The 12,500-nt window shown below is 47.1% G+C and overlaps 1 protein-coding gene across 1 annotated transcript in view; it reads right to left on the minus strand.

Annotated features, from left to right (window-relative positions):
- Positions 1-12,500, minus strand: part of plxnb2a.1 (plexin b2a, tandem duplicate 1) — a gene marked incomplete at its 5' end in the record, with an annotated part of 46,371 nt that overhangs the window by 15,648 nt on the left and 18,223 nt on the right. The window contains 7 exons of the mRNA XM_080538137.1: positions 361-461; positions 1,383-1,519; positions 2,791-2,970; positions 3,350-3,565; positions 5,001-5,112; positions 6,074-6,256; positions 11,914-12,050. Of these exons, the coding sequence (XP_080394263.1) occupies positions 361-461; positions 1,383-1,519; positions 2,791-2,970; positions 3,350-3,565; positions 5,001-5,112; positions 6,074-6,256; positions 11,914-12,050 (1,066 nt within the window). The remainder of the gene's footprint in view (positions 1-360; positions 462-1,382; positions 1,520-2,790; positions 2,971-3,349; positions 3,566-5,000; positions 5,113-6,073; positions 6,257-11,913; positions 12,051-12,500) is intronic.

The following is a 12,500-nucleotide window of genomic DNA, read 5'->3' on the forward strand; positions in this document are numbered from 1 at the left end:
AACAATAACAACAACAGGAAGTGTTTAGTTTTAGGTCTATTGTTAATGTCTTTATTTTGTATTTTGATCTATTTTATTTTAGCCTATTATTCAGTTGTTAGTTTATGTTGTTGTTATTTTGTGGTCTGAGCTGCTGTAATGTTTCAATTACCCCTCTGGGATCAATAAAGTACCTATCTATCGAGAGTGTGTGTGTGTGTGTGTGTGTGTGCGTGTGTGTGTGTGTGTGTGTGCGTGTGTGTGTGTACGTGTGTGTGTGTACGTGTGTGTGTTCCTGTGTGTGTGTGTGTGTGTGTGTGTGCGTGTGTGTGTTCCTGTGTGTGTGTGTGTGTGTGTGTGTGTGTGTGTGTGTGTTCAGACCTGTGAACTCCTTCTTGCAGCGGTCCCGTACGCTCTCCTCCAGGTTCTCCAGCTGGTGTTTAACCTTCTCATACTCCCTCTCTGCCTGCTGGCTCTTCCTCCTACACACACACACACACACACACACACACACACACACACACACACAGACACACACACAGACACAGACACAGACACAGACACAGACACAGACACACACACACACACACACACACACACACACACACACACACACACACACACACACACACACAGACAGTTTTGTTCAATACCCAGTACAGCAACTGACTACTTAATGAGAGGCGCATGCTGGGTGTTGTAGTTGCCTACCTGTAGCAGTGTGAGAGAGGTGCATGCTGAGAGATAGCAGTGAGAGGGGTGCATGCTGGGAGGTGTAGTTGTTTACCTGTAGCAGTGTGTGAGGTGCATGCTGGGAGATAGCAGTGTGTGAGGTGCATGCTGGGAGATAGCAGTGTGTGAGGTGCATGCTGGGAGATAGCAGTGTGTGAGGTGCATGCTGGGAGGTGTAGTTGTTTACCTGTAGCAGTGTGTGAGGTGCATGCTGGGAGATAGCAGTGAGAGGGGTGCATGCTGGGAGGTGTAGTTGTTTACCTGTAGCAGTGTGTGAGGTGCATGCTGGGAGATAGCAGTGTGTGAGGTGCATGCTGGGAGGTGTAGGTTACCTGTAGCAGTGAGAGAGGTGCATGCTGGGAGATAGCAGTGAGAGAGGTGCATGCTGGGAGGTGTAGGTGTTTACCTGTAGCAGTGTGAGAGGTGCATGCTGGGAGGTGTAGTTTACCTGTAGCAGTGTGAGAGAGGTGCATGCTGGGAGGTAGCAATGTGAGAGGTGCATGCTGGGAGGTAGCAGTGTGAGAGGTGCATGCTGGGAGGTAGCAGTGAGAGAGGTGCATGCTGGGAGGTAGCAGTGTGAGAGAGGTGCATGCTGGGAGGTGTAGCAGTGAGAGAAGTGCATGCGGGAGGTGTAGCAGTGAGAGAGGTGCATGCTGGGAGGTGTAGGTTACCTGTAGCAGTAGACAGACACGGCGATGAAGAGCAGCATGGGGATGAGGACGGCAGGGATGATGATGGCCAGAGGAATCTCGTACTTCTGCTCATAGTAGACCGGCCCCACCACCCACTCTCCATTACCAAACTTTATCTGTAGGAGGGGGGGGGGGGGGGGGAGAGAGGAGGGAGGGGGGGAGAGAGGAGGGAGGAGGGAGGGTAGGGAGCGAGGGAGGGAGGGAGTGGGGAGGGAGGGAGGGAGTGGGGAGGGAGGGAGGGAGGGAGGGGGGGGGTAGGAAGGGAGGGAAGGAGGGAGGGAGAAGGGAGGGAGTGGAGAGGGAAAGAGGAGGGAGTGGAGAGGGAGGGAGAGAGTGGAGAGGGAGGGAAGGAAGGAAGGAAGGAAGGAAGGAGGGAGGGGGAGAGGGAGGGAGGGGGTGGAGAGGGGAGGAGGGAGGAGGGAGGGAGAGGGAGAGAGGGAGGGAGGAGGGAGTGGAGAGGGAGGGAGACACATTGTGTCAGAGTGCTCATTAGTCAGAGCGGACGAAGGCTGCTGTCAAAACAAAACAAAAACAGAAAGACACACAGATCCACTGATCTGTGAACAGATCTCCTTCAGAGAGCGTCTCCATGGAGACCAGGCCCCTCCCTCCCTCCATCAGACAGTGTCTCCATGGAGACCAAGCCCCTCCCTCCCTCCATCAGCAGTGTCTAGATTACAGTGTGACTGTCACCATCTTTATGTCATCCAGCAGGGCGTTGGTTCTGTGCCATCCTGAAGGCAGCAGTCCTACAGTACCACACTATGTGCCCCCCCCCCCCCCCCCCCACTACCACCAACGCTACCCCCCACCCACCCACTCCGAGCCCACCTAAGGTGTTGGTTCTAGCCCCGGGGGCCTGGGTGCCAGTATGTTGGTACCAGTATGTTGTTGGTGCCAGTATGTTGTTGGTGCCAGTATGTTGTTGGTGCCAGTATGTTGTTAGTGCCAGTATGTTGGTGGTGCCAGTATGTTGGTGGCGCCAGTATGTTGTTAGTGCCAGTATGTTGTTGGTGCCAATATTTTGTTGGTGCCAGTATGTTGTTGGTGCCAGTATGTTGTTGGTGCGAGTATGTTGTTGGTGCCAATATGTTGTTGGTGTCAGTATGTTGTTAGTGCCAGTATGTTGTTAGTGCCAGTATGTTGTTGGTGCCAGTATGTTGGTGGTGCCAGTATGTTGTTGGTGACAGTATGTTGTTGGTGCCAGTATGTTGTTGGTGCCAGTATGTTGTTGGTGCCAGTATGTTGTTGGTGCCAGTATGTTGTTGGTGCCAGTATGTTGTTGGTGCCAGTATGTTGTTAGTACCAACATGTTGTTGGTGCCAATATGTTGTTGTTGCCAATATGTTGTTGGTGCCAGTATGTTGTTGGTGCCAGTCCCGTTTACCATCAGGTCCAGGGGGTCGGAGCCGGTGTCCCTGCGCTGGCGTTTTGAGCGGGCGCTGGGCTGGGTGGCGGGGGGGTCCAGGAACAGCTTGTCGTCCTGCAGGATGGTCACCTGACAGGAAGCGTCCCCCACGAAGGCCTGCGCCTCCTCCTTCGTCATCGCCTTGGCAAAGCCTTGACCCTGGGGGAGGAAGAGGGAGTAGGGGAGAGAGAGGTAGAGGGGGAGAGAGAGGGAGGGAGGGGGGAGAGAGAGGGAGGGAGGGGGGAGAGGGAGGGGGGAGAGAGGGAGAGAGGAGAGAGAGAGGTATTTCTCTATTCAACAAAATGAACAACATAAGCCTCACTCAATAGAACCGTAAAAAAAACACGAAATGCCCTATGTATATTTTTTACGTTTTTTAACGTGTATATATATACACGTGTATATATATATATATATGGGGGTTTATATATATATACTGTATATATATAGACAGAGGTCAGAGAGGAGAGAGAGAGAGAGAGAGAGAGAGAGATAGAGGGAGAGAATATCTATATCTATATAATAAAACATCCGTTACCGCGACAATGATGATGCTGGCCTCTGTGATGATGTTCTTGGCCAGCGGCTGGAAGCTGGGGTCAGGGTGGTACTGGAAGCCCCCCAGCTCCTGCTCCAGGTTGTCCAGCTGCACCACCGTCCTCAAGGGGGCGCCAGCGTGCCAGGACGCGTTCACCTCAGGGGACAGGAACTGGAGCACCGTGTCATTCTTAGTGAGGGGAGTGTCCTGAACGTACTGGAGGAGGAGGAAGAAGAGGAGAAGGGGGAGGAAGGAGAAGGAGGAGGAGGAGGAGAAGGAGAAGGAGAAGGAGAAGGAGAAGGAGAAGGAGAAGGAGAAGGAGAAGGAGAAGGAGAAGGAGAAGGAGAAGGAGAAGAAGAAGAAGAAGAAGAAGAAGAAGAAGGAGGAGGAGGAGGAGGAGGAGGAGGAGGACGAGAAGAAGAAGAAGAAGAAGAAATATGTAAGAGCATGGCGCTAACAAGGACCATATATACTGAAAACGTTTATGCACTCACTGCAATGTATATGTATTATTATTCTATTAGAAATGTATTATATAATATATATATATATATTGAAGCTTTCAGTTGACTGAAAAAATACTGTACCACCAGTGTGTCTTCGATATGGGGCTTTCGGAGAGGTGTGTGTGTGTGTGTGTGTGTGTGTGTGAGGATGAGAGGCAGAGGAGGGAGGGAGGGAGGGAGGGAGGAAGGGAGGATGGGGAGGGGAGGGTGGAAGATGGGGAGAGCGAGAGAGGGTGAAACACATGGATACAGGGAGAAGAGTGAGAGAGAGGGTAGGAGAGTGAAGAGGATGGACAGAAAGAAAGAGAGAGAGAGGGGATGGGAGGGGGTGGACAGATAAAGAGAGGGGGAGAGCTCGGGAGAAGGGAGGGTGAATGAAGAGAGGGGTTGAGAGAGAGATAAAAGGTGGGAGGGAGACAGAGGAGAGACAGAGAGAGAGAGAGAGAGAGAGACAGAGAGAGAAACAGAGAGAGAGAGGGAGAGAGAGACAGAGAGAGAGACAGAGAGAGACACAAGAGAGAGAGACAGAGCCAGAGAGAGGGAGAGAGAGAGACAGAGGGGCAGAGAGAGAGAAGGGAGGGTAGAAGAAGAGAGGGGTTGAGAGAGAGATAAATGGAGAGAGGGAGATGGCCAAGGGAGAGACAGAGGGACAAAGAGTGTTTGAATCCCAGTTGGACCAATTTAATTGGTCTGCTGGCAGGACATAATGTCTGTCTGTGTTAGAGTGTCTGATTTAGAGTCTGTTTGTGTGTGTGTGTGTGTGTGTGCATGAGAATCCCCCAGACGAACTGCCTAACAGACTAACTCAGACTACATGAGAAGAGAGTGAGTGTGTGTGTGTGTGTGTGTGTGTGTGAGTATGTGTGTGTGTGTGTGCGCTGTATGGATGGATGGATGGATGAAGAGATGGAGGGATGGAGGGATAGATGGATGGATGCATGTAAGGATAGATGGAGGGATGGATGAGGGGATGGAGGGATGGATGGATGCATGTAAGGATGGATGGAGGAATGGATGGATGGATGCATGGATGGATGGATGGATGGATGGAGGAAGGGATGGATGGATGGAGGGAGGATGGATGGATGTATGTATGCATGTAAGGATGAATAGATGGATGGATAGATGGATGCTCGTCCACTGACCTCTCTGGGAGCGGTGTAATACCCAAACTCGTCAGCAGAAGGCAGCACCCTCATGGACGCCCTCTGGATCAGGTCAAAGCCTGTTCCCACCACCACGATCCTCCTGCCCCCACTGGAACACACACACACACAGAGACAGAGAGAGAGACAGAGAGAGAGACAGAGAGAGAGAGAGAGAGAGAGAGAGAGAGAGAGAGAGAGAGACACAGAGAGAGAAACAGAGAGAGAGAGAGAGAGAGAGAGAGAGAGAGAGAGAGAGAGAGAGAGAGAGAGAGAGAGAGAGAGAGAGAGAGAGAGAGAGAGAGAGAGAGACACACACACAGATTAGGGTTTGGCTAAGATGCTCCTAGATCTGTGGGAAGAAGCCACTTCAAGTTCCTCCAAACTTCTTGAATGTTCTCCATGGATACAGAATTAACATTGATTGGTTGATTTGACTGACTCACCATACAAATATGGCTTTGATGCAGAGAGAGAGAGAGAGAGAGAGAGAGAGAGAGAGAGAGAGAGAGAGAAAGAGCAAGAGAGAGAGAGAGTGAGAGAGACAGAGAGAGAGAAGAGACAGAGAGAAGAGAGAGAGACAGACAGACAGAATGTGAGAGAGAGAGACAGAGAGAGAGACAGACAGACAGTGAGAGAGAGACAGAGTGAAACAGACAGACAGAGAGAGAGACAGAGACAGAGAGAGAGACAGACAGACAGACAGACAGAGAGTGATACAGACAGAGAGAGAGAAACAGACAGAGAGACAGACAGACAGAGAGACAGACAGAGAGACAGACAGACAGAGAGAGAGAGACAGACAGACAGAGAGAGAGAGAGACAGACAGACAGAGACAGACAGACAGACAGACAGAGAGAGCCTCGCCAGACGAAGCTGGTCCTGGGGTAGTAGACAGACAGACAGAGAGACAGACAGACAGAGACAGACAGACAGACAGACAGACAGACTCACCAGACAAAGCTGGTCCTGGGGTAGTAGACAGACAGACAGACAGACAGACAGACAGACTCACCAGACAAAGCTGGTCCTGGGGTAGTAGACAGACAGACAGACAGACAGACAGACTCACCAGACAAAGCTGGTCCTGGGGTAGTAGTCGAGGACCTTGGGGTTCTCAGCGTAGGTGAAGGGGACAGGCACGTCCTTGGAGGTGTTGCTGCCGTACCGCACTGTCACCGTCAGGGGCTCCGAGGGAACCTTCTGACCTTTGAACTGGCCCGTCTCACACGTAATCTCACTGCCAAACGTGATCCTGTTGAAGGGGAGGAGGGGATGGAGAGAGATAGGGAGATGGAGGGAGAGAGAGAGATCGGGAGAAGGAGGGAGAGAGAGAGGGATGGGGGGGAGGGGGTTCAAGGGTCACAGTGAGCTGTCAGCGCTAAAGCAGAGAGAAGACGTTGCCTGACTGACAAGATGGTTGTCATGGCAGGGGGAGGCTGGCGGAGGTAGAAATCGGAGGACGACGTCGTGTTTGATACCGTTTTCCTCGTCCAGACGCATCCTCCACTTTCTACCTCCGCCAGCCTCCCCAATGGCCCCTGGTCCTAGCATAGATTACTGTTTCTTATGATGACTGATGGACAGATGATTCATTTACTTACAGGGTTCCCACACCTTCTGAAACATCAAATTCAAGGACCTTTCAAGGACTTTCAAGACTCCCTAACCCTCAAATTCAAGGACCCAACACGGCATAGTTTGAGACAGATCTAGATGAGAATTTATATAATAGGAACTATCCGCTCACAGACAACAATTAAAAAGAGAGGCTTGAATGTGTGAACTCTAGATGGTCTCTTGCTATGGAGCTATTTTAGTGCCAGCAGAAATTGAATTGTATTTGACAGATTTAATTGAATATGAGCACAAATTGAATTGTATTTCACAGATCTGAATTGTATTTGACAGATTGAATTGAATCTGAGCACAAACTGAATTGTATTTGACAGATTGAATTGTATTCAATTCATTTTTCATTATTTTAATTCAGTTTTCAAATTCAGTTTCAGTTCTCAAAATACAATTCAGTTTCAGTTCTCAAAATACAATTCAGTTTTTCTCAAAATACAATTCAGTTTTAGAGGCACTCATCCGGGGACTCTGGGCTAGGTAGAATAATAGAGCACCGATTCTAACTCCCATCCCTCCCATCCGATGTCGTTATATGGAGAAAAGTAATGAAATAGGCAATGTGTGTCCGACTCCTTTCAGTCTGTCTCCAGAGCAGTTACACGTCATCTCCCTGTCATCAGAACAATCATGTCCCCTGTTGGGTGCTAGAAGTGTAGAAGTTTGACGGGCAGTCAATGTAAATGTGTGGTCTTTGCTACTTTAATCCGATAAAATAAGAAAACTGTATCGCTTTTTAGATATTAGGATCTCAAATCCGATGGCCAGTCAGGCAAACAATTATATAGGCCTAGTGTCGTTGCCGATCAATGATCGACGTCGTTATATGGAGAACATTTATGAAATAGGCAATGAATGTGTGTCCTTTCTGTCTGCCTCCATCCATGTGGATGAACCACATTTAGTATAACAGGCTAATGGGTTTATTGTGAGTTTACTTTGATTGTTTGTTTATTGCCTTGATCACCGTATTGAGAAGTCATATGGTTATGGGGGTGATATTGCAAGGTAATTTAAGCACCTGCGCATCTTGCATGGCGGGATAATGACCGCATTATACGCGTATTCTATACGCATTGTTTGTTATTTTTCTGGTTTTGATCGCTTATGGATTATTTTTGTACGTCGCCAAGTTTGATTGTTCTATTCAATAAATGCTCTAAAACGTACTTTTCATCTCAGCAGATTGTTTGGCGCGGATTGTTTGGCGCAATTACCAGCCCAGACCCTGGTTGCGTCTCTCAGCGACTTTTTACTTTTGGCTCTATCTATCTATCTCGCTACAGGTGTCATATAACCCTAACCCATATCCTGTCATATAAAAGTACCTTATTGAATCTCCAGGTAGGCTAATGTATTTCTGACATCCATCACTTTTGCTGTCGTTAAGATCAGGGATCTCAAGTCTCACGCATTGGGCGTAAGACACACGCGGCGTGTGAGCGTGTGAACGGGTTGAAATGCGTGTGTCTCACGCCCAATGCGTGTGTCTCACGCCCAATGCGTGAGACTTGAGAGCCCTGAGTTAAGATACTTTATTTTTCTGTTTGGTAGTCTGTCCAATGTGACACTTGCCCTCCTCCACCGGCCCTAGTTTTGGATCTAGCTTGCTGTTCATTATTTTCATGATAAATCGTAGCTAGCTAGCTATAACATCTTTATATACACCGCAGTGTTTCCTCTATATGCATTTATTCGTGGCGGGCCGCCATGAATGAATTTCCTCCGCCACCAAATGATTCAGACAGTCCACTTTGATTCAGGCTGCGCAGAAAGGCAGCGAGTTATTATGACCGGAGAACAGAAAAAAAGCAGATTGAAGCTAGATTTAGGCCGCTTCCAGACCAACATTTAGGGCGTAGTTATTTACAATAATGTTACAATGTTACAATGTTGCAATTAACCTTGTCGTTTGTGTTCGCACTGCAATCGAGACTGAATCGCTCTAAACAGGCGCGCGGCGCGAGGCAACGCGGTTTCAAAACAGTTTTGTGATTGGTCCGAATTTAGCGGGACACACGCCGGTCCCTTTAATCCCGTATCCCAATCGAAAATGCAACATCATCAGCGACGACTGTGGGTTATTGCATTTACTGCTTATTATGTTTGTTAGTGATGCTCCGATCTGATCGGCGCCGATCGGTATCGGCCGATATGGCCTTGATCGGTTTTGATCGGAGTTCTCAAAACGGCCGATCAAACATGACCGATCAGTTTACAAAATGGCGTCGCCAGTCTGGAAATATTACACAGTGTCGGAAAGAGACAACAAATATGCCGTTTGTAATGCTCAAAAGAAATACCTCGGGGAGGAACGCACGCAAGGTCTTTCAATACCACGAATATCATACGGCATTTGCTGCGTTCGTCGATTCGCTCAGAGAGCGCCGAAGCGCACACTGGGCTCGACGTCATAAAGGGACCGAGTGCTTTGATTGGACGAGAGGCGTTCCACGAGTGCTGGTCAGAGTTCCAGCGCGACTTCACGAGCGTAGTGTAGGTAGTGTTCACCGACGTCATGTGACCCCGCGAGCAGGAAGTCACTTGGCCCATAGCAACAACAACTATTAGCGCGTGAGTTTTAGGTCTTCCTCTGTGCACCTTGCACAAGTGTAGATAGCGAGCGACTTTTCAGCAGCAGGACATATTTTAGATGATAAGAGGAACAGGCTGAGTGCCAAAAACGCTGAGATGCTTGTATTTCCCAAGGCTAATCTGCCAGTGATGCTGCTTAATCAGAAGTAAGGTTTGAGTCTGAAATCTCCTTAGGTGCAATGTTTTGTTTTTTTGTTTTATTGATTATTGCTGACTTGCTGTCTTATCTCCTCCTAAATATGACTTGAAACTGACTGACTTGAAACAGTATTTTATATTTGGCTATAGCCTGTTTATGTTGCAGTTTAGTTTGGGTATGTTTATTGTTCCTCAGGAAAGCTACAGTTACAGTATAAGCTCCAAGTTCTCTAAGAGCCCCTAGTTCCTCTCATTCGAGTGGAATGTTGCACATTTGATGTGACAGTGTACATTTTATTTATTATGATTTTTATTTTCACATTTTATTTGTTTTTCCTGAAGTAAGCTACAGGTGGTTGTGAATTCAATAAAACAGATGGTCGTCAATTCATGATACTTTCTCATCTCCTAATTTCATTTAAATACTTAATATACAATGTCAATGGTGTTAAGAATAATTTAAAACATAAATAATGCTACACAATAAATAGAATGCTTCAATTGCCATTTTCGACGCTGTGATCGGTGATCGGTGATATCGGATCGGCAGATCACTGATTCCAGTGATCGGTGATCGGTGATCGGCACCAAAAACCCTGATCGGAGCATCTCTAATGTTTGTGTTATGCTAATAAATGTAGATCCACACAGGTATACAAACTGAGCTCCGTTTACTGTCAAGTGCCATTCATTCTGACAACACACACACCGTCGTAAAGCTCTAACGGACGTACAGAACGTGACGTCGTAAAGTGCAACAAAGTGCTGCAATGACATACTGTCGTACATAACACTGCTGTTCTCTGGTTCATGTTCTTATAACAGTGCTCAGTATAGAGTATTTTAAATGAACATTCGTAATGTATGTCTCTGATGTTCATGGTCAATTAAATCAGCCTATTTTGTGAAACAAATAATGTTCCCGCTAATGGGTTAACCTAGCATTCTCGCACCGTGCAAGCACCTAGCTTCGAACTATTCATAGCAATATGCGCGGGGCAAAAATAATCTATTGTCTCTAAAATCACCACGAACAGAACGGAGGAGGTACGGGTAAACAGGGCTCATGTTGGTGTCCTCAAAGGTAAGAGTTGGTTTTCTTTAACTCAGCTGATGCATTACCTTGCTGTTGTTGTTTACCGAATGCTCCATCTGACTGTCACACTGTGATTTTACTTGTGTAAACAGTTAATGAGTAACGTTAGCCGGTTTTGTGCGTGTACTCTCATGTGTGTGTGTGTGTTTGTGTAATGCGCGTTCCGTATGTTCCGCTGCAGCTGTAGGATATATTGGTATTTGATCACCTTCTATATAAAATCACCTGCTCGGCTTTAATGACTTAACCGCTATTTAAGAAATTATAATTGTTGCCACCCTATAGTTTTTGGTGAAACTGCGTCCTTGTTTTGAGCGCCAGTGTGCGTTTTATGCGCGTGCACGCGGAAAAAAAATATCGGAAAGATATCCGCTCCGCCACTAATGGGAAAGATCCTGGAGGAAACACTGCACCATACAGGCTAAATACTGATTAACAGTAATTACCCTAACCCTATGTTCTCTATATAACGACGCTGATCATTGATCGGCAACGACACTATATAATAGTTTGCCTAACTAGCCATCGGATTTGGGCTCCTAATATCTAAAAAGCACTACGGTTTTCTTATTTTATCGGATTAAAGTAGCAAAGACCAGAAATTTCCATTGACCACCAGTCAAACTTCTACATTTCTATCACACAAAAAGGGCCGTGGACATGACGGGAGAGCAAAGTACCCGGATGCGTTGCTCTTATGAATTCGGATGGGAGGGATTAGAATCGGTGCTCTATTATTCTACCTAGCCTAGTGTCCCCGGATGAGTGCCTCTAAAACTGAATTTTATTTTGAGAAAAACTGAATAGTATTTTGAGAACTGAATTGTATTTTGAGAAAAACCGAATTGTATTTAGAGAAACTGAATTTGAAAACTGAATTAAAATAATGAACTGAATTGAATACAATTCAATCTGTCAAATACAATTCAGTTTGTGCTCAGATTCAATTCAATCTGTCAAATACAATTCAGATCTGTGAAATACAATTAAATTTGTGCTCATATTCAATTCAATCTGTCAAATACTATTCAATTTCTGCTGGCACTAAAATAGCTCCATATCTTGCCTTCTCTACCACAGCACAGCAAAACAATATTGTGAAATATGTGTAAAGTTAAGCAATACAGAGACTTATTTACTAGTTGACGAGCTAATTAAAACATTTTTTTATATTTAGAGAGAGAGAGAGAGAGAGAGAGAGAGAGAGAGAGAGAGAGAGAGGGGAATTCAAGCACTTTCAATGACCCATGTCTATTTTCAAAAACATTTAAGACCTTGATTTTTTTTCTCAAATTCATAAACTTTCAAGGATTTCAAGGACCCGTGGGAACCATGTACTTAGACAAATGTATTGATTGTAAGTCGCTTTAATAAAGGCGTATTAAAAGCTCTCTTCTTCTCTCTGGCTAAAATGGCCAAATTGTAAATGTAAAAGGTGAGGGTCCTCTTACACTGTGCAGGGCACCCCCCCGATGGTGACGGTGACATCATCTTTAGTGGCCGTGTCCAGGTGCTTCCCTGTGATGGTGACGATGGTCCCCCCCTCGGCAGGCCCCTTCTGGGGCTGGACGGCCCTGGGGATGGGGTCCTGGGGGGGGGGGGGGGGGGGGGGGGGAGACAGGGAGGGAAGGAGGGAGGGGGGTTATTGAGCACAGTCACACCAGGACAGAGAGCCCTAGCGTGTGTGTGTGTGTGTGTGTGTGTGTGTGTGCGTGTCTGTGTGTGTCTGTGTGTGTCTGTGTGTTCCATGTGTTTACCCTACTAAATCATTCACTTCTAAAAGATTTAACACACAACAGAATGTTATCGCTCAGGGGGAGATGGAGGAGAGGGAGAGAGGGAGAGAGGGAGAGAGAGAGAGAGAGAGAGAGAGAGAGAGAGAGAGAGAGAGAGAGAGAAGAGACAGAGAGGGAGAAAAGAGAGAGAGAGAGGGAGAGAGAGAGAGAGAGAAGAGAGAGTGAGGGAGAGAGGGGGAGGGAGAAGGAAGTCTGAAGAATAAGAGATGAGACAGAGCGGAACAGGAAGAAAGAAGCAAAGA

Source organism: Nansenia antarctica (genome assembly GCF_963989245.1).
Source record: "Nansenia antarctica genome assembly, chromosome: 8".
NCBI lineage: Eukaryota > Metazoa > Chordata > Actinopteri > Argentiniformes > Microstomatidae > Nansenia > Nansenia antarctica.